The sequence below is a fragment of the Biomphalaria glabrata genome, chromosome 1 (assembly GCF_947242115.1).
Source record: "Biomphalaria glabrata chromosome 1, xgBioGlab47.1, whole genome shotgun sequence".
Classification (NCBI taxonomy): Eukaryota; Metazoa; Mollusca; class Gastropoda; family Planorbidae; genus Biomphalaria; species Biomphalaria glabrata.
In genome coordinates, this window is record NC_074711.1 from 49138150 (window position 1) to 49160673 (window position 22524).

At 39.5% G+C, this 22524-nt stretch overlaps 1 protein-coding gene across 1 annotated transcript in view; it reads left to right on the forward strand.

Annotated features, from left to right (window-relative positions):
• Nucleotides 1-22524, forward strand: part of LOC106073988 (zwei Ig domain protein zig-8-like) — a 121211-nt gene that overhangs the window by 53137 nt on the left and 45550 nt on the right. Inside the window, exon 3 of the mRNA XM_056040982.1 lies at nt 14628-14791. Coding sequence (XP_055896957.1) covers nt 14628-14791 — 164 coding nt within the window. The remainder of the gene's footprint in view (nt 1-14627; nt 14792-22524) is intronic.

The following is a 22524-nucleotide window of genomic DNA, read 5'->3' on the forward strand; positions in this document are numbered from 1 at the left end:
CTACCTACTTAACCTAGACTTTCCTACCTACTTTGCCTAGACTTTCCTACCTACCTAGCCTAGACTTTTCTACTTAACCTAGACTTTCCTACCTTTTTAGCCTAGACTTTCCTATCCACTTAGCCTAGACTTTCCTACCTACTTAGCCTAGACTTTCCTACCTACTTAGCCTAGACTTTCCTACTTACTTAGCCTAGACTTTCCTACCTACTTTCCTACCTACTTAGCCTAGACTTTCCTACCTACTTAACATAGGCTTTCCTACCTACTTAGCCTAGACTTTCCTACCTACTTAGCCTAGACTTTCCTACCTACTTAGCCTAGACTTTTCTACCTATTTAGCCTAGACTTTCCTACCTACTTAGCCTAGACTTTCCTACCTACTTAGCCTAGACTTCTCTACCTACTTAGCCTAGACTTTTCTACCTACCTAGCCTAGACTTTTCTATTTAACCTAGACTTTCCTACCTACTTAGCCTAGACTTTCCTACCTACTTAGCCTTAGCCTAGACTTTCCTACCTACTTAGCCTAGACTTTCCTACCTACCTAGCCTAGACTTTTCTACTTAACCTAGACTTTCCTACCTACTTAGCCTAGACTTTCCTACCTACTTAGCCTAGACTTTCCTATCCACTTAGCCTAGACTTTCCTACCTACTTAGCCTAGACTTTCCTACCTACTTAGCCTAGACTTTCCTACCTACTTAGCCTAGACTTTCCTACTTACTTAGCCTAGACTTTCCTACCTACTTAACCTAGACTTTCCTACCTACTTAGCCTAGACTTTCCTATCCACTTAGCCTAGACTTTCCTACCTACTTAGCCTAGACTTTCCTACCTACTTACCCTCAACTTTCCTACTTACTTAGCCTAGACTTTCCTACCTACTTAGCCTAGACTTTCCTACCTACTTTCCTACCTACTTAGCCTAGACTTTCCTACCTACTTAACCTAGGCTTTCCTACCTACTTAGCCTAGACTTTCCTACCTACTTAGCCTAGACTTTCCTACCTACTTAGCCTAGACTTTCCTACCTACTTAGCCTAGACTTTCCTACTTACTTAGCCTAGACTTTCCTACCTACTTAGCCTAGACTTTCCTACCTACTTTCCTACCTACTTAGCCTAGACTTTCCTACCTACATAACATAGGCTTTCCTACCTACTTAGCCTAGACTTTCCTACCTACTTAGCCTAGACTTTCCTACCTACTTAGCCTAGACTTTTCTACCTATTTAGCCTAGACTTTCCTACCTACTTAGCCTAGACTTTCCTACCTATCTAGCCTAGACTTTCCTACCTACTTACCCTAGACTTTCCTACCTACTTAGCCTAGACTTTCTTACCTACTTAGCCTAGACTTTCCTACCTACTTAGCCTAGACTTTCCTACCTATTTAACCTAGACTTTCCTACCTTAGCCTAGACTTTCCTACCTACTTACCCTCAACTTTCCTACTTACTTAGCCTAGACTTTCCTACCTACTTAGCCTAGACTTTCCTACCTACTTTCCTACCTACTTAGCCTAGACTTTCCTACCTACTTAACCTAGGCTTTCCTACCTACTTAGCCTAGACTTTCCTACCTACTTAGCCTAGACTTTCCTACCTACTTAGCCTAGACTTTCCTACCTACTTAGCCTAGACTTTCCTACTTACTTAGCCTAGACTTTCCTACCTACTTAGCCTAGACTTTCCTACCTACTTTCCTACCTACTTAGCCTAGACTTTCCTACCTACATAACATAGGCTTTCCTACCTACTTAGCCTAGACTTTCCTACCTACTTAGCCTAGACTTTCCTACCTACTTAGCCTAGACTTTTCTACCTATTTAGCCTAGACTTTCCTACCTACTTAGCCTAGACTTTCCTACCTATCTAGCCTAGACTTTCCTACCTACTTACCCTAGACTTTCCTACCTACTTAGACTAGACTTTCTTACCTACTTAGCCTAGACTTTCCTACCTACTTAGCCTAGACTTTCCTACCTATTTAACCTAGACTTTCCTACCTACTTAGCCTAGACTTCTCTACCTACTTAGCCTAGACTTTTCTACCTACCTAGCCTAGACTTTTCTATTTAACCTAGACTTTCCTACCTACTTAGCCTAGACTTTCCTACCTACTTAGCCTTAGCCTAGACTTTCCTACCTACTTAGCCTAGACTTTCCTACCTACCTAGCCTAGACTTTTCTACTTAACCTAGACTTTCCTACCTACTTAGCCTAGACTTTCCTACCTACTTAGCCTAGACTTTCCTATCCACTTAGCCTAGACTTTCCTACCTACTTAGCCTAGACTTTCCTACCTACTTAGCCTAGACTTTCCTACCTACTTAGCCTAGACTTTCCTACTTACTTAGCCTAGACTTTCCTACCTACTTAACCTAGACTTTCCTACCTACTTAGCCTAGACTTTCCTATCCACTTAGCCTAGACTTTCCTACCTACTTAGCCTAGACTTTCCTATCCACTTAGCCTAGACTTTCCTACCTACTTAGCCTAGACTTTCCTACCTACTTACCCTCAACTTTCCTACTTACTTAGCCTAGACTTTCCTACCTACTTAGCCTAGACTTTCCTACCTACTTAGCCTAGACTTTCCTATCCACTTAGCCTAGACTTTCCTACCTACTTAGCCTAGACTTTCCTACCTACTTAGCCTAGACTTTCCTACCTACCTTGTCTAGACTTTCCTACTTAACCTAGACTTTCCTACCTATTTAGCCTAGACTTTCCTATCCACTTAGCCTAGACTTTCCTACCTACTTAACCTAGGCTTTCCTACCTACTTAGCCTAGACTTTCCTACCTACTTAGCCTAGACTTTCCTACCTAATTAGCCTAGACTTTCCTACCTACTTAACCTAGACTTTCCTACCTACTTAGCCTAGACTTTCCTACCTACCTAGCCTAGACTTTTCTACTTAACCTAGACTTTCCTACCTACTTAGCCTAGACTTTCCTATCCACTTAGCCTAGACTTTCTTACCTACTTAGCCTAGATTTTCCTACCCACTTAGCCTAGACTTTCCTACCTAGTTAGCCTAGACTTTCCTACCTACTTAGCCTAGACTTTTCTACCTATTTAGCCTAGACTTTCCTACCTACTTAGCCTAGACTTTACTACCCACTTAGCCTAGACTTTCCTACCTATTTAGCCTAGACTTTCCTACTAACTTAGCCTAGACTTTCCTACCTACTTAGCCTAGACTTTCCTAACTTCTTAGCCTAGACTTTCCTACTTACTTAGCCTAGACTTTCCCAACTACTTAGCCTAGACTTTCCTACCTACTTAGCCTAGACTTTCCTACCCACTTAGCCTAGACTTTCCTACCCACTTAGCCTAGACTTTCCTACCTACTTAGCCTAGACTTTCCTACCTACTTAGCCTAGACTTTCCTAACTTCCTAGTCTAGACTTTCCTACTTAACCTAGACTTTCCTACCTATTTAGCCTAGACTTTCCTATCCACTTAGCCTAGACTTTCCTACCTACTTAGCCTAGACTTTCTTACCTACTTAGCCTAGACTTTCCTACCTACTTAGCCTAGACTTTCCTACCTACTTAGCGTAGACTTTCCTACCTACTTAACCTAGACTTTCCTACCTACTTTGCCTAGACTTTCCTACCTACCTAGCCTAGACTTTTCTACTTAACCTAGACTTTCCTACCTTTTTAGCCTAGACTTTCCTATCCACTTAGCCTAGACTTTCCTACCTACTTAGCCTAGACTTTCCTACCTACTTAGCCTAGACTTTCCTACTTACTTAGCCTAGACTTTCCTACCTACTTTCCTACCTACTTAGCCTAGACTTTCCTACCTACTTAACATAGGCTTTCCTACCTACTTAGCCTAGACTTTCCTACCTACTTAGCCTAGACTTTCCTACCTACTTAGCCTAGACTTTTCTACCTATTTAGCCTAGACTTTCCTACCTACTTAGCCTAGACTTTCCTACCTACTTAGCCTAGACTTCTCTACCTACTTAGCCTAGACTTTTCTACCTACCTAGCCTAGACTTTTCTATTTAACCTAGACTTTCCTACCTACTTAGCCTAGACTTTCCTACCTACTTAGCCTTAGCCTAGACTTTCCTACCTACTTAGCCTAGACTTTCCTACCTACCTAGCCTAGACTTTTCTACTTAACCTAGACTTTCCTACCTACTTAGCCTAGACTTTCCTACCTACTTAGCCTAGACTTTCCTATCCACTTAGCCTAGACTTTCCTACCTACTTAGCCTAGACTTTCCTACCTACTTAGCCTAGACTTTCCTACCTACTTAGCCTAGACTTTCCTACTTACTTAGCCTAGACTTTCCTACCTACTTAACCTAGACTTTCCTACCTACTTAGCCTAGACTTTCCTATCCACTTAGCCTAGACTTTCCTACCTACTTAGCCTAGACTTTCCTACCTACTTACCCTCAACTTTCCTACTTACTTAGCCTAGACTTTCCTACCTACTTAGCCTAGACTTTCCTACCTACTTTCCTACCTACTTAGCCTAGACTTTCCTACCTACTTAACCTAGGCTTTCCTACCTACTTAGCCTAGACTTTCCTACCTACTTAGCCTAGACTTTCCTACCTACTTAGCCTAGACTTTCCTACCTACTTAGCCTAGACTTTCCTACTTACTTAGCCTAGACTTTCCTACCTACTTAGCCTAGACTTTCCTACCTACTTTCCTACCTACTTAGCCTAGACTTTCCTACCTACATAACATAGGCTTTCCTACCTACTTAGCCTAGACTTTCCTACCTACTTAGCCTAGACTTTCCTACCTACTTAGCCTAGACTTTTCTACCTATTTAGCCTAGACTTTCCTACCTACTTAGCCTAGACTTTCCTACCTATCTAGCCTAGACTTTCCTACCTACTTACCCTAGACTTTCCTACCTACTTAGCCTAGACTTTCTTACCTACTTAGCCTAGACTTTCCTACCTACTTAGCCTAGACTTTCCTACCTATTTAACCTAGACTTTCCTACCTACTTAGCCTAGACTTCTCTACCTACTTAGCCTAGACTTTTCTACCTACCTAGCCTAGACTTTTCTATTTAACCTAGACTTTCCTACCTACTTAGCCTAGACTTTCCTACCTACTTAGCCTTAGCCTAGACTTTCCTACCTACTTAGCCTAGACTTTCCTACCTACCTAGCCTAGACTTTTCTACTTAACCTAGACTTTCCTACCTACTTAGCCTAGACTTTCCTACCTACTTAGCCTAGACTTTCCTATCCACTTAGCCTAGACTTTCCTACCTACTTAGCCTAGACTTTCCTACCTACTTAGCCTAGACTTTCCTACCTACTTAGCCTAGACTTTCCTACTTACTTAGCCTAGACTTTCCTACCTACTTAACCTAGACTTTCCTACCTACTTAGCCTAGACTTTCCTATCCACTTAGCCTAGACTTTCCTACCTACTTAGCCTAGACTTTCCTATCCACTTAGCCTAGACTTTCCTACCTACTTAGCCTAGACTTTCCTACCTACTTACCCTCAACTTTCCTACTTACTTAGCCTAGACTTTCCTACCTACTTAGCCTAGACTTTCCTACCTACTTAGCCTAGACTTTCCTATCCACTTAGCCTAGACTTTCCTACCTACTTAGCCTAGACTTTCCTACCTACTTAGCCTAGACTTTCCTACCTACCTTGTCTAGACTTTCCTACTTAACCTAGACTTTCCTACCTATTTAGCCTAGACTTTCCTATCCACTTAGCCTAGACTTTCCTACCTACTTAGCCTAGACTTTCTTACCTACTTAGCCTAGACTTTCCTACCTACTTAGCCTAGACTTTCCTACCTACTTAGCCTAGACTTTCCTACTTACTTAGCCTAGACTTTCCTACTAACTTAGCCTAGACTTTCCTACCTACTTAGCCTAGACTTTCCTAACTTCTTAGCCTAGACTTTCCTACTTACTTAGCCTAGACTTTCCTACCTACTTAGCCTAGACTTTCCTACCTACTTAGCCTAGACTTTCCTACCTACTTAGCCTAGACTTTCCTACCCACTTAGCCTAGACTTTCCTACCTACTTAGCCTAGACTTTCCTACCCACTTAGCCTAGACTTTCCTACCCACTTAGCCTAGACTTTCCTACCTACTTAGCCTAGACTTTCCTACCTACTTAGCCTAGACTTTCCTACCTACCTAGTCTAGACTTTCCTACTTAACCTAGACTTTCCTACCTATTTAGCCTAGACTTTCCTATCCACTTAGCCTAGACTTTCCTACCTACTTAGCCTAGACTTTCCTACCTACTTAGCCTAGACTTTCCTACCTACTTAACCTAGACTTTTCTACCTACTTAGCCTAGACTTTCCTACCTACCTAGCCTAGACTTTTCTACTTAACCTAGACTTTCCTACCTTTTTAGCCTAGACTTTCCTATCCACTTAGCCTAGACTTTCCTACCTACTTAGGCTAGACTTTCCTACCTACTTAGCCTAGACTTTCCTACCTACTTAGTATAGACTTTCCTACTTACTTAGCCTAGACTTTCCTACCTACTTAGCTTAGACTTTCCTACCTACTTAGCCTAGACTTTCCTACCTACTTAACCTAGGCTTTCCTACCTACTTAGCCTAGACTTTCCTACCTACTTAGCCTAGACTTTCCTACCCACTTAGCCTAGACTTTCCTACCCACTTAGCCTAGACTTTCCTACCTACTTAGCCTAGACTTTCCTACCTACTTAGCCTAGACTTTCCTACCTACCTAGTCTAGACTTTCCTACTTAACCTAGACTTTCCTACCTATTTAGCCTAGACTTTCCTATCCACTTAGCCTAGACTTTCCTACCTACTTAGCCTAGACTTTCTTACCTACTTAGCCTAGACTTTCCTACCTACTTAGCCTAGACTTTCCTACCTACTTAGCGTAGACTTTCCTACCTACTTAACCTAGACTTTCCTACCTACTTTGCCTAGACTTTCCTACCTACCTAGCCTAGACTTTTCTACTTAACCTAGACTTTCCTACCTTTTTAGCCTAGACTTTCCTATCCACTTAGCCTAGACTTTCCTACCTACTTAGCCTAGACTTTCCTACCCACTTAGCCTAGACTTTCCTACCTACTTAGCCTAGACTTTCCTACCTACTTAGCCTAGACTTTCCTACCTACCTAGCCTAGACTTTTCTACTTAACCTAGACTTTCCTACCTACTTAGCCTAGACTTTCCTATCCACTTAGCCTAGACTTTCCTACCTACTTAGCCTAGACTTTCCTACCTACTTAACCTAGGCTTTCCTACCTACTTAGCCTAGACTTTCCTACCTACTTAGCCTAGACTTTCCTATCCACTTAGCCTAGACTTTCCTACCTACTTAGCCTAGACTTTCCTACCTACTTAGCCTAGACTTTCCTACCTACTTAGCCTAAACTTTCCTACTTACTTAGCCTAGACTTTCCTACCTACTTAGCCTAGACTTTCCTACCTACTTTCCTACCTACTTAGCCTAGACTTTCCTACCTACTTAACCTAGGCTTTCCTACCTACTTAGCCTAGACTTTCCTACCTACTTAGCTTAGACTTTCCTACCTACTTAGCCTAGACTTTCCTCCCTACTTAGCCTAGACTTTTTTACCTACTTAACCTAGACTTTCCTACCTACTTAGCCTAGACTTTTCTACCTACTTAGCCTAGACTTTTCTACCTACTTAGCCTAAACTTTCCTACCTACCTAGCCTAGACTTTTCTATTTAACCTAGACTTTCCTACCTACTTAGCCTTAGCCTAGACTTTCCTACCTACTTAGCCTAGACTTTCCTACCAACCTAGCCTAGACTTTTCTACTTAACCTAGACTTTCCTACCTACTTAGCCTAGACTTTCCAACCTACTTAGCCTAGACTTTCCTATCCACTTAGCCTAGACTTTCCTACCTACTTAGCCTAGACTTTCCTACCTACTTAGCCTAGACTTTCCTACCTACTTAGCCTAGACTTTCCTACTTACTTAGCCTAGACTTTCCTACCTACTTAACCTAGGCTTTCCTACCTACTTAGCCTAGACTTTCCTATCCACTTAGCCTAGACTTTCCTATCCACTTAGCCTAGACTTTCCTACCAGCCTAGAATTTCCTACCTACTTAACCTAGGCTTTCCTACCTACTTAGCCTAGACTTTCCTACCTACTTAGCCTAGACTTTCCTACCTAATTAGCCTAGACTTTCCTACCTACTTAACCTAGACTTTCCTACCTACTTAGCCTAGACTTTCCTACCTACCTAGCCTAGACTTTTCTACTTAACCTAGACTTTCCTACCTACTTAGCCTAGACTTTCCTATCCACTTAGCCTAGACTTTCTTACCTACTTAGCCTAGATTTTCCTACCCACTTAGCCTAGACTTTCCTACCTAGTTAGCCTAGACTTTCCTACCTACTTAGCCTAGACTTTTCTACCTATTTAGCCTAGACTTTCCTACCTACTTAGCCTAGACTTTACTACCCACTTAGCCTAGACTTTCCTACCTATTTAGCCTAGACTTTCCTACTAACTTAGCCTAGACTTTCCTACCTACTTAGCCTAGACTTTCCTAACTTCTTAGCCTAGACTTTCCTACTTACTTAGCCTAGACTTTCCTACCTACTTAGCCTAGACTTTCCTACCTACTTAGCCTAGACTTTCCTACCCACTTAGCCTAGACTTTCCTACCCACTTAGCCTAGACTTTCCTACCTACTTAGCCTAGACTTTCCTACCTACTTAGCCTAGACTTTCCTAACTTCCTAGTCTAGACTTTCCTACTTAACCTAGACTTTCCTACCTATTTAGCCTAGACTTTCCTATCCACTTAGCCTAGACTTTCCTACCTACTTAGCCTAGACTTTCTTACCTACTTAGCCTAGACTTTCCTACCTACTTAGCCTAGACTTTCCTACCTACTTAGCGTAGACTTTCCTACCTACTTAACCTAGACTTTCCTACCTACTTTGCCTAGACTTTCCTACCTACCTAGCCTAGACTTTTCTACTTAACCTAGACTTTCCTACCTTTTTAGCCTAGACTTTCCTATCCACTTAGCCTAGACTTTCCTACCTACTTAGCCTAGACTTTCCTACCTACTTAGCCTAGACTTTCCTACTTACTTAGCCTAGACTTTCCTACCTACTTTCCTACCTACTTAGCCTAGACTTTCCTACCTACTTAACATAGGCTTTCCTACCTACTTAGCCTAGACTTTCCTACCTACTTAGCCTAGACTTTCCTACCTACTTAGCCTAGACTTTTCTACCTATTTAGCCTAGACTTTCCTACCTACTTAGCCTAGACTTTCCTACCTACTTAGCCTAGACTTCTCTACCTACTTAGCCTAGACTTTTCTACCTACCTAGCCTAGACTTTTCTATTTAACCTAGACTTTCCTACCTACTTAGCCTAGACTTTCCTACCTACTTAGCCTTAGCCTAGACTTTCCTACCTACTTAGCCTAGACTTTCCTACCTACCTAGCCTAGACTTTTCTACTTACTTAGCCTAGACTTTCCTACCTACTTAGCCTAGACTTTCCTACCTACTTTCCTACCTACTTAGCCTAGACTTTCCTACCTACATAACATAGGCTTTCCTACCTACTTAGCCTAGACTTTCCTACCTACTTAGCCTAGACTTTCCTACCTATTTAGCCTAGACTTTCCTATCCACTTAGCCTAGACTTTCCTACCTACTTAGCCTAGACTTTCTTACCTACTTAGCCTAGACTTTCCTACCTACTTAGCCTAGACTTTCCTACCTACTTAGCGTAGACTTTCCTACCTACTTAACCTAGACTTTCCTACCTACTTTGCCTAGACTTTCCTACCTACCTAGCCTAGACTTTTCTACTTAACCTAGACTTTCCTACCTTTTTAGCCTAGACTTTCCTATCCACTTAGCCTAGACTTTCCTACCTACTTAGCCTAGACTTTCCTACCTACTTAGCCTAGACTTTCCTACTTACTTAGCCTAGACTTTCCTACCTACTTTCCTACCTACTTAGCCTAGACTTTCCTACCTACTTAACATAGGCTTTCCTACCTACTTAGCCTAGACTTTCCTACCTACTTAGCCTAGACTTTCCTACCTACTTAGCCTAGACTTTTCTACCTATTTAGCCTAGACTTTCCTACCTACTTAGCCTAGACTTTCCTACCTACTTAGCCTAGACTTTCCTACCTACTTTCCTACCTACTTAGCCTAGACTTTCCTACCTACTTAACCTAGGCTTTCCTACCTACTTAGCCTAGACTTTCCTACCTACTTAGCCTAGACTTTCCTACCTACTTAGCCTAGACTTTCCTACCTACTTAGCCTAGACTTTCCTACTTACTTAGCCTAGACTTTCCTACCTACTTAGCCTAGACTTTCCTACCTACTTTCCTACCTACTTAGCCTAGACTTTCCTACCTACATAACATAGGCTTTCCTACCTACTTAGCCTAGACTTTCCTACCTACTTAGCCTAGACTTTCCTACCTACTTAGCCTAGACTTTTCTACCTATTTAGCCTAGACTTTCCTACCTACTTAGCCTAGACTTTCCTACCTATCTAGCCTAGACTTTCCTACCTACTTAGCCTAGACTTTCCTACCTACTTAGCCTAGACTTTCTTACCTACTTAGCCTAGACTTTCCTACCTACTTAGCCTAGACTTTCCTACCTATTTAACCTAGACTTTCCTACCTACTTAGCCTAGACTTCTCTACCTACTTAGCCTAGACTTTTCTACCTACCTAGCCTAGACTTTTCTATTTAACCTAGACTTTCCTACCTACTTAGCCTAGACTTTCCTACCTACTTAGCCTTAGCCTAGACTTTCCTACCTACTTAGCCTAGACTTTCCTACCTACCTAGCCTAGACTTTTCTACTTAACCTAGACTTTCCTACCTACTTAGCCTAGACTTTCCTACCTACTTAGCCTAGACTTTCCTATCCACTTAGCCTAGACTTTCCTACCTACTTAGCCTAGACTTTCCTACCTACTTAGCCTAGACTTTCCTACCTACTTAGCCTAGACTTTCCTACTTACTTAGCCTAGACTTTCCTACCTACTTAACCTAGACTTTCCTACCTACTTAGCCTAGACTTTCCTATCCACTTAGCCTAGACTTTCCTACCTACTTAGCCTAGACTTTCCTATCCACTTAGCCTAGACTTTCCTACCTACTTAGCCTAGACTTTCCTACCTACTTACCCTCAACTTTCCTACTTACTTAGCCTAGACTTTCCTACCTACTTAGCCTAGACTTTCCTACCTACTTAGCCTAGACTTTCCTACCTACTTAACCTAGGCTTTCCTACCTACTTAGCCTAGACTTTCCTACCTACTTAGCCTAGACTTTCCTACCTACTTAGCCTAGACTTTCCTACCTACTTAGCCTAGACTTTCCCACCTACTTAACCTAGACTTTCCTACCTACTTAGCCTAGACTTTTCTACCTACTTAGCTTAGACTTTCCTACTTCCTAGCCTAGACTTTTCTATTTAACCTAGACTTTCCTACCTACTTAGCCTAGACTTTCCTACCTACTTAACCTAGACTTTCCTACCTACTTAGCCTAGACTTTCCTATCCACTTAGCCTAGACTTTCCTACCTACTTAGCCTAGACTTTCCTATCCACTTAGCCTAGACTTTCCTACCTACTTAGCCTAGACTTTCCTACCTACTTAGCCTAGACTTTCCTACCTACTTAGCCTAAACTTTCCTACTTACTTAGCCTAGACTTTCCTACCTACTTAGCCTAGACTTTCCTACCTACTTTCCTACCTACTTAGCCTAGACTTTCCTACCTACTTAACCTAGGCTTTCCTACCTACTTAGCCTAGACTTTCCTACCTACTTAGCCTAGACTTTCCTACCTACTTAGCCTAGACTTTCCCACCTACTTAACCTAGACTTTCCTACCTACTTAGCCTAGACTTTTCTACCTACTTAGCCTAGACTTTCCTACCTACCTAGCCTAGACTTTTCTATTTAACCTAGACTTTCCTACCTACTTAGCCTTAGCCTAGACTTTTCTACCTACTTAGCCTAGACTTTCCTACCTACCTAGCCTAGACTTTTCTACTTAACCTAGACTTTCCTACCTACTTAGCCTAGACTTTCCTACCTACTTAGCCTAGACTTTCCTATCCACTTAGCCTAGACTTTCCTACCTACTTAGCCTAGACTTTCCTACCTACTTAGCCTAGAATTTCCTACTTACTTAGCCTAGACTTTCCTATCCACTTAGCCTAGACTTTCCTACCTACTTAGCCTAGACTTTCATACCTACTTAACCTAGGCTTTCCTACCTACTTAGCCTAGACTTTCCTACCTACTTAGCCTAGATATTCTGTAGGTTTACCATGCACGTCTACATATTCTAAAATCAATACCAAGATCTTTCTTTTACTTAGTGACTTACTACTATATACATTTTGCTTTCAGTGACAAAGTTCTAATACCAGGCGAGGCTACTCATCTTGTCCTCCATCAGACTAAGTACTTACTACACTCCCCTGAGCTCTCTATTTAACATATTGCTAGCTGACTCTTGTCAAATTTACTCTGGTCTTCCCAAACAATTTAATCGATCCGAAAGAAAGACAGCACAGTGAATGTGCCAGGAACTCCATTTCCAGTTGATGTCCTTTTTGTCTCGGGCTAGTTTTCTTTTTTTATCTTCACACTGAAACAATCTTGAAAGCAAAAAAACAAAACATTGATAGGCTACAAGTTGATGGGCCACAAAAAAAGCAGAATAAATAGAGCTCTTGCAAAGATTTATAATTACACATACAAGAACACGTATACACACATACATATCTATTATTTAGTTTTTATCCATCTTTCAGCCATTTAATCTATCTATACACCATTTTATCTATCTATTTATCTATCTATCTATCTATCTATCTATCTATCTATCTATCTATCTATCTATCTATCTATCTACTCATTCCTCGTGTATAGTCACAAGCTATTGTTTTCTTCAAGAAATGATGTGCTTTCAATGTTAGGACTTTGATAAAAGATGACTTTTTGGATTAGGCTCAAACACAAAATGTCACTAGTTGAAACCTACTCGGAGAGTAAAACTGAGAGCTAAATTTTATAATCGTTACATCTTCCTAGGGAAAAGAAGGAATATGATGTTGTTTCTGTAGCTGGAGAGACTATTGAAATAGTACAAACTTTTAAATACCTTGGTACTATCCTAGACAATAAACTACATTTTACAGCAAATACTGATTATATCAGCTAAAAAGGGCAGAAAGATTACGATTACTGAGAAAACTGTCCTCATTTGATGTTAGCGAAAAGGCCTTGGCTATGTTTTATCACGCTCACATCTGCAATTTTTAGATCACTGCCTGTTATATATCCTGTGCAAGCCCCCCATCAAACATGGACCTAGGAGGCTGCATACTTGGTCTATGCCCAGGCACGGCCCTATGCCCAACATAAGACTGCGTTATCTTTTGTTTTTTAATTCGTTCGAATTCAATGTAGCTTTTTGTAAACTTTCCAGTTACTATTTTATGGTTGGGATATTTTCTTTACTTTATTAAATAGGCTGTTTTTCTCAGTCAAAGCTCCATCATTTGTTACCCTTTCCATATTGTACAAGCCAATCTAACTCTTTCAACACAGTTCTTCAAAGCACTGAATAATATTGGCCGGGCTTATGTCTTTTACTGAATTTATCGAAATATTGCTATTAAATATAATCTTCGTTTACTTTAAACTTTTTAGAAGGACGTTTAGAGACAATTTTTCTTTAGCCTCTTCATTATAAGTGATAAGAATCAAAAGTTTCAACAATTTCTATAGATATTTACAATTATTTATTTTTAATATATTTGCATTTTTATATGTGCAATGTGTGGGCCGCATAATACACCTCAACGGGCCGCATGTGGCCGCGGGTCGTAATTTGCCCATCCCTGATTTAGGGGCATCTAATAATCGCAAAATCTGCTGCCACAGAACATTCTGGAAGATGCCTTGGCAGTAACTTCTAGAAGTTCGCCGTCGCATTTCAACTCACTAAGACCAACAACTGGCAGAGGCGGCACCAATGAGTGGCGCGCCCCTTTTGTACTAGAGACTGTAATAATCTGACCAGGCGGCAGTAGGCCTAATAGTAGGACCTAGATATTTTAAATACATAGTCAGTGTAACTGGTTTACCTTGAATAAAATAAGTAGTTGTTATTTTTTTTTTTACAAAAATATTTTTGTAGCTCTCATAATTGCATATTTCTGGCTGGTAAGACATGCTCCGATTGGATTCATATTTCTCTAATTCACATGATATTTCACATTGTAAACATGTCAATATTGTTTCTTGCATTTTAGAAGATGCAGAAAGAGGAAAAGGTCTTATTAGTTTTTTGTGGTATGTCTGTCTGTCTTAGAGTTCAAAAACTAGAAAAGATTGAAAATCAGATTTTATATATTGCAGCTTGCAAAGTTTTAGTGTAATGGCAACTTTATATCTTCTGAAAACGAACCTATTGTGTTTTTTTTAAATGAAATATGCAAGCAGTTTTTTAAACAAGTAACACCAAATATAAGTCTGTGTGTCTTGTCTATGAAATATATGTAAACATTTCTTGTCACTCTCTATATGTATTTAACTTTTTAGGCTACGTCATCATGAAGAACGATGGCATCATCACTACTTTCCGTAGATTTGGTCACGTGTCCAGACGTCAGTCACTATTTCTAAACAACGGCAACATTGTGAAGGTTTTTCCAGCTGACATGGCAATTTTACCATGTACCATACAGTCCGTAGGTCAAAGAGAAGTAAGTAGAAATAGATCATAGTCATTTTTAGCGGCCATCGAAAGGGGAATAGATGCTATTAGTTTTGTTTGGTCTGTCTGTCCGTCCGTCCCTTTTGGATCTCATAAACTAGAAAAGATAATGAAAATCAGACATCGTGATATTTTAGACCTTTCTGATGCGACGGCTACTTTTTTCTTTTCTGAAAGCGAAAAATGTAATTTTTGAAATCAACTATGCAAGCAGTTTTTTCATTAAAATACACAATTTTTACAACTATTCACATATTAATAGTAACAAACACTGGAGGCTATTTAGTAAAGGAGGAGACTTTTTACCATATTTTAACATATTTATGCAAACGGTTATAGATTTTACGTCAAAAAAAATGTTTTTGTACAAATGTATTTCAAAGTTAGATAAGTTTTATAATACTAACTACTACATTTACAAAAAATGTTTACCTTAAAGAGAAAAAAAATCTATTTAATATGCATATAAGTGGAACATTATTTAAAACAACAATTGATAAGTAGTTTTTCATATCGCTTGAATTGCAGTACCACAATACCAACATGGCACACTGGACTATTTATTATTTTTTTTTACTGAATTTCGTGATACTTCAGGCTTTGAATAAGAGATTCATCCTTTACAAAACAATTAGATCAATCAGATAATCATTATATGATATCAATCAGGCCAGGTTCACATCTAACTCCACCTTCACATATCCCTTGGTCTGCTGGACCGTTGGGGCACCACACAAGATCTGTCAACGTTCTTTCTCCATTTTTCTGTCATTTCAGTTTGAAAGAATTTCATTTTTATATTCTTTCTGAAAATATTGAAACCTGCCTTTTTACCTGCCTGGTTGGACCTCTTCGGGGGCCGATTTTGAGTTTATGTTTCCACACAAACTGTCTTTGTAACCTTGTTTGAAATCAGAAACATGTAATATTTACCAAATACTTGAAACAACGTCTTTTGTTTACTCAAATGTTTTAGTCCATATCAGAAGTGCATCGACTTGAGATGTCATAGTTCAGGCTTGTCAAATGTAATGCCAGCTGAATTAAACGAGTTTAGAGCTTTCTAGTTGGGATAGTGTCCAATAATATCTTTATAGTTTGGATAGTGTCCAGTTATATCTTTCTAGTATGGATAGTGTCCAATAATATCTTTCTAGTTCGAATAGTGTCCAATTATATCTTTCTAGTTCGAATAATGTCCAATTGTATATCTTTCATGGTTTCGCTAAGATGCAGCAAAATGGTGATTTCGGTCTGGTTTGGAAAAGTCTTTTGAAATGAACAAATATTTGGGGAAAAAGGAAATAAGTCTGCCAAGGGAGATAACAAGAAGGCTAGACATTAAAGTAAAAATTAAAAAGAGGGGAGGGGTCCAAGAATAAATAATAATCAATATATATAATTCTCTTCATGGCTCAAGAGTTTGGACACCACGTAAAGGAAAGATCACTCTTTTATTTCTGCAAGTCGGACGGACTAGAGTTACCCTACGAAAAAAAGAAGGTAGGGAGAATACGTAGTATTCACCCGTCAAAAAATAGCAGTGCCGGACTTAACCGTTGTGACCAAGAAGTCATGGAAAGATCACTCTTTTTTATTTCTGCCCCACGTAGTTTTAGTCTCGAATTTATAATGCTTTTTTTTACTTATCTCGCGTAGGATTTGCGTTTTCCATATTGAATGACACGCCAAAATGACAATTTTTGTCTATATATTTCAGGAGATTTGTATGAGTTTTCAAAAGATTTTTAATAATTTCTGGAGATTTCCGGGACTTTTTCATATATTTTGCAATTTCATTAGATTTCAAGGAGCTCCTGGTAAATCAGGAGGCTGCGGAAATTCTGTTATTAGTTATAAAATGGTTTAATTTAATAATTTACACCTAGGACTAGCCCGGGTCCTATGAAAATGCGGGACCCACTGCGGTTGCATAGGTTGCAGTGGCCTGATGCCGACCCTGCAAAATAGCGGCGTATCTTACGCCGTGGAATGACTATATGTATCTATCTATATATATATAATTCTCTTCATGGCTCAAGAGTTTGGACACCACGTAAAGGAAAGATCACTCTTTTATTTCTGCAAGTCGTCGAAAAAAAAGAGGGGGGGGGGGGAATACTATTCACACGTCACTAAATAGCAGAAGCGAACCTAGAAGTCATGGAAATATCATTCTTTATTTCTACAAGTCTGACTAGAGTTACCCCGCGTAACTTTTGCGGCGAAAAAAAAAGAGGGGAGGGGAGAACAAGTAATCTACTTTGTATTCACCTGTCACTAAATAGCAGGGCCGGACTCAACCGTTGTGGGGCTCTTTGTGAAACGGATTTGGAGGGGCCAAGTTTGAGTAGGGATATAAATAATAAGTGAAAATTAGGAATTTGTAGTAGAAAATAAATTCGTCTTTGCATTTTATTCATTTTTTACTACCTACAGAATTACTACACAAGCCTTGAGTATAGCGAAGTCACATAGTATATCATAAAAATTTCGTATCCTACTTAGATGAAGCTCAATAGCAAGAATCACCAAATGTTTCAATCTATCTTGGAGAATTGTTGACCACGAGTAATTCTTCATTAGTTTGAGGCGCAAGAAGCTTCTTTCACCAGATTCCACAATTACAGGTATTGCATAATGCCGTTTTTTTTCATCGCGCGTAGGATTGGCGTTTTCCATTTTGAATGACACCCCAAAATGACATTTTCTTTGTCTATATTTTTCAGGAACTTTTTTTTTTGAGTTTTCAAAAGATTTTAATAATTTCCGGAGATTTCCAGGAATTTTTTTTATATTTTGCACTTTCAGGAAATTTCAAGGAGCTCCTGGTAAACCATGAGGATGCTGGATTTCTGTTATAAGTTATAAAATGGTTTAATTTAATAATTTACACCTAGAATTAGCGCGGGTCCTTTAGGTTGCATTGGCCTAAGGCTGGCCCTGCAAAATAACGGCGTATGCTACGCCGTGGGTTGACTAGTTCATATTAAAACGTTTGAATAACACATGTGGAAATTATGTGCAAACGTTAAATATTTTTGACATTAAAAAAACATAAACTTAATTTAGAAAAAAAAGTCATCAACAAACTAAGAAATCACGTCACCAACACACTAACAAATCACACCATCAACACACTAACAAATCACGTCACCAACACACTAACAAATCACGTCACCAACACACTAACAAATCACGTCACCAACACACTAACAAATCACGTCACCAACACACTAACAAATCACACCATCAACACACTAACAAATCACGTCACCAACACACTAACAAATCACACCATCAACACACTAACAAATCACGCCAACAACACACTAACAAATCACGCCAACAACACACTAACAAATCACGCCATCAACACACTAACAAATCACGCCATCAACACACTAACAAATCACGCCATCAACACACTAACAAATCACACCATTAACAGGATCAAAACTTTCTAAGCTCTTCCGTTTGTAGCCTATATTACTTTTTTTTTGTTAGCAACTTAGAATTTCCACCTAACGTCCTTGACATTGTTTTATCAGGAACATCTCCAGTACGTCCTTGACATTGTTTTATCATGAACATCTCCACTACATCCTTGACTTTGTTTTATCATGAACATCTCCACTACATCCTTGACTTTGTTTTGTCATGAACATCTCCACTACATCATTGACATTGTTTTATCATGAACATCTCCAGTACATCATTGAAATTGTTTTATCATGAACATCTCCTCTACATCATTGACATTGTTTTATCATGAACATCTTTAATACATTCTTGACTTTGTTTTATCATGAACATCTCCAGTACATCCTTGACTTTGTTTTATCATGAACATCTCCAGTACATCCTTGACTTTGTTTTATCATGAACATCTCCAGTACATCATATCATTGACATTGTTTTATCATTGACATTGTTTTATCATGAAAATCTTCAGTACATCATTGACATTGTTTTATCATGAACATCTCCACTACATCCTTGACTTTGTTTTATCATGAACATCTCCAGTACATCATTGACATTGTTTTATCATGAGCATCTCCAGTACATCATTGACATTGTTTTATCATGAACATCTCCAGTACATCATTGACATTGTTTTATCATGAACATCTACAGTACATGTCTTTTCGATAAAGCAATAGCAGCTTGCTAAACGTTTATACAAAATGAGTTTTAACTTTCTTGTTTCTTCTCTATAACACTGATTGGATTCTGTTTGGAAACAAATTCTATCTCTCTATCAACCTGTCAAACTGCACGTATTGGTATCTCCTGGCACTTCATACAAGCCTAATAGATTTCAATTTAAAGGCAAAACCAATGAATTGGCTCATACACCAGCACTGAACTATTACCTTTTGTTGCATTATTGATCTCTACACATTGACTCGACTCATTCAATAGTTCATCAAGTGTTTCTAGTGCATTCACGTGATCGGATTGCGCTGTAACTGATCACTTCATTGGCCAGTGTATCTTGTATCTCATTATGTACAAAAGATTGAGAGCAAACATTTGGTTCCATCATTGTGCAAAAGTAGCAAAATACGTTTGAGTGTTTTTACGCTGAGCTAATATTGTATTCTCTGTCCATCTGTCCCTAGTAGACCTCAAAGAAGAAAAACATTAAATATTCTTCCTTTATACAACTTATAGAGAGATTTTTTTTCTCCCATAAAAATACTAAACAATGGAAAATTCCCGAACGCGATAGTTCAATGCTAGATCTAGTTCTGTAGCCAAATTTAAATTTATTTTTTTTTACTTGAAAAATTATAACATCCAAACTAAGTTTTCCCCGTGTGGCCAATGGGTTAGTAATTCCTTCATTACTAGACTGCACTAAATAGCTGCTTGGACCTTCATTATTAGACTGCACTAAATAGCGCTTTGTCCTTAATTACTAGACTGCGCTAAATAGCGCTTTGTCCTTCATTACTAGACTGCACTAAATAGCTGCTTGTACCTTCATTACTAGACTGCACTAAATAGCTGCTTGGACCTTCATTACTAGACTGCACTAAATAGCGCTTTGTCCTTCATTACTAGACTGCACTAAATAGCTGCTTGGACCTTCATTACTAGACTGCACTAAATAGCTGCTTGGACCTTCATTACTAGACTGCACTAAATAGCTGCTTGGACCTTCATTACTAGACTGCACTAAATAGCTGCTTGGACCTTCATTGCTAGACTGCACTAAATAGCGCTTTGTTCTTAATTACTAGACTGCACTAAATAGCTACTTGGACCTTCATTACTAGACTGCACTAAATAGCGCTTTGTCCTTAATTACTAGACTGCACTAAATAGCTGCTTGGACCTTCATTACTAGACTGCACTAAATAGCTGCTTGGACCTTCATTACCAGACTGCACTAAATAGCTGCTTGGACCTTCATTACTAGACTGCACTAAATAGCGCTTTGTCCTTAATTACTAGACTGCACTAAATAGCTGCTTGGACCTTCATTACTAGACTGCACTAAATAGCTGCTTGGACCTTCATTACTAGACTGCACTAAATAGCGCTTTGTCCTTAATTACTAGACTGCACTAAATAGCTGCTTGGACCTTCATTGCTAGACTGCACTAAATAGCTGCTTGGACCTTCATTACTAGACTGCACTAAATAGCGCTTTGTCCTTCATTACTAGACTGCACTAAATAGCTGCTTGTACCTTCATTACTAGACTGCACTAAATAGCTGCTTGGACCTTCATTACTAGACTGCACTAAATAGCTGCTTGGACCTTCATTACTAGACTGCACTAAATAGCGCTTTGTCCTTAATTACTAGACTGCACTAAATAGCGCTTTGTCCTTAATTACTCGACTGCACTAAATAGCTGCTTGGACCTTCATTACTAGACTGCACTAAATAGCTGCTTGGACCTTCATTACTAGACTGCACTAAATAGCGCTTTGTCCTTAATTACTAGACTGCACTAAAAAGCTGCTTGGACCTTCATTACTAGACTGCACTAAATAGCTGCTTGGACCTTCATTACTAGACTGCACTAAATAGCTGCTTGGACCTTCATTACTAGACTGCACTAAATAGCTGCTTGGACCTTCATTACTAGACTGCACTTAATAGCTGCTTGGACCTTCATTGCTAGACTGCACTAAATAGCGCTTTGTTCTTAATTACTAGACTGCACTAAATAGCTGCTTGGACCTTCATTACTAGACTGCACTAAATAGCGCTTTGTCCTTAATTACTAGACTGCACTAAATAGCTGCTTGGACCTTCATTACTAGACTGCACTAAATAGCTGCTTGGACCTTCATTACTAGACTGCACTAAATAGCTGCTTGGACCTTCATTACTAGACTGCACTAAATAGCGCTTTGTCCTTAATTACTAGACTGCACTAAATAGCTGCTTGGACCTTCATTACTAGACTGCACTAAATAGCTGCTTGGACCTTCATTACTAGACTGCACTAAATAGCGCTTTGTCCTTAATTACTAGACTGCACTAAAAAGCTGCTTGGACCTTCATTACTAGACTGCACTAAATAGCTGCTTGGACCTTCATTACTAGACTGCACTAAATAGCTGCTTGGACCTTCATTACTAGACTGCACTAAATAGCTGCTTGGACCTTCATTACTAGACTGCACTAAATAGCTGCTTGGACCTTCATTGCTAGACTGCACTAAATAGCGCTTTGTTCTTAATTACTAGACTGCACTAAATAGCTGCTTGGACCTTCATTACTAGACTGCACTAAATAGCGCTTTGTCCTTAATTACTAGACTGCACTAAATAGCTGCTTGGACCTTCATTACTAGACTGCACTAAATAGCTGCTTGGACCTTCATTACTAGACTGCACTAAATAGCTGCTTGGACCTTCATTACTAGACTGCACTAAATAGCGCTTTGTCCTTAATTACTAGACTGCACTAAATAGCTGCTTGGACCTTCATTACTAGACTGCACTAAATAGCTGCTTGGACCTTCATTACTAGACTGCACTAAATAGCGCTTTGTCCTTAATTACTAGACTGCACTAAATAGCTGCTTGGACCTTCATTGCTAGACTGCACTAAATAGCTGCTTGGACCTTCATTACTAGACTGCACTAAATAGCGCTTTGTCCTTCATTACTAGACTGCACTAAATAGCTGCTTGTACCTTCATTACTAGACTGCACTAAATAGCTGCTTGGACCTTCATTACTAGACTGCACTAAATAGCTGCTTGGACCTTCATTACTAGACTGCACTAAATAGCGCTTTGTCCTTAATTACTAGACTGCACTAAATAGCGCTTTGTCCTTAATTACTCGACTGCACTAAATAGCTGCTTGGACCTTCATTACTAGACTGCACTAAATAGCTGCTTGGACCTTCATTACTAGACTGCACTAAATAGCGCTTTGTCCTTAATTACTAGACTGCACTAAATAGCTGCTTGGACCTTCATTGCTAGACTGCACTAAATAGCTGCTTGGACCTTCATTACTAGACTGCACTAAATAGCGCTTTGTCCTTAATTACTAGACTGCACTAAATAGCTGCTTGGACCTTCATTGCTAGACTGCACTAAATAGCTGCTTGGACCTTCATTGCTAGACTGCACTAAATAGCTGCTTGTACCTTCATTGCTAGACTGCACTAAATAGCTGCTTGGACCTTCATTGCTAGACTGCACTAAATAGCTGCTTGGACCTTCATTGCTAGACTGCA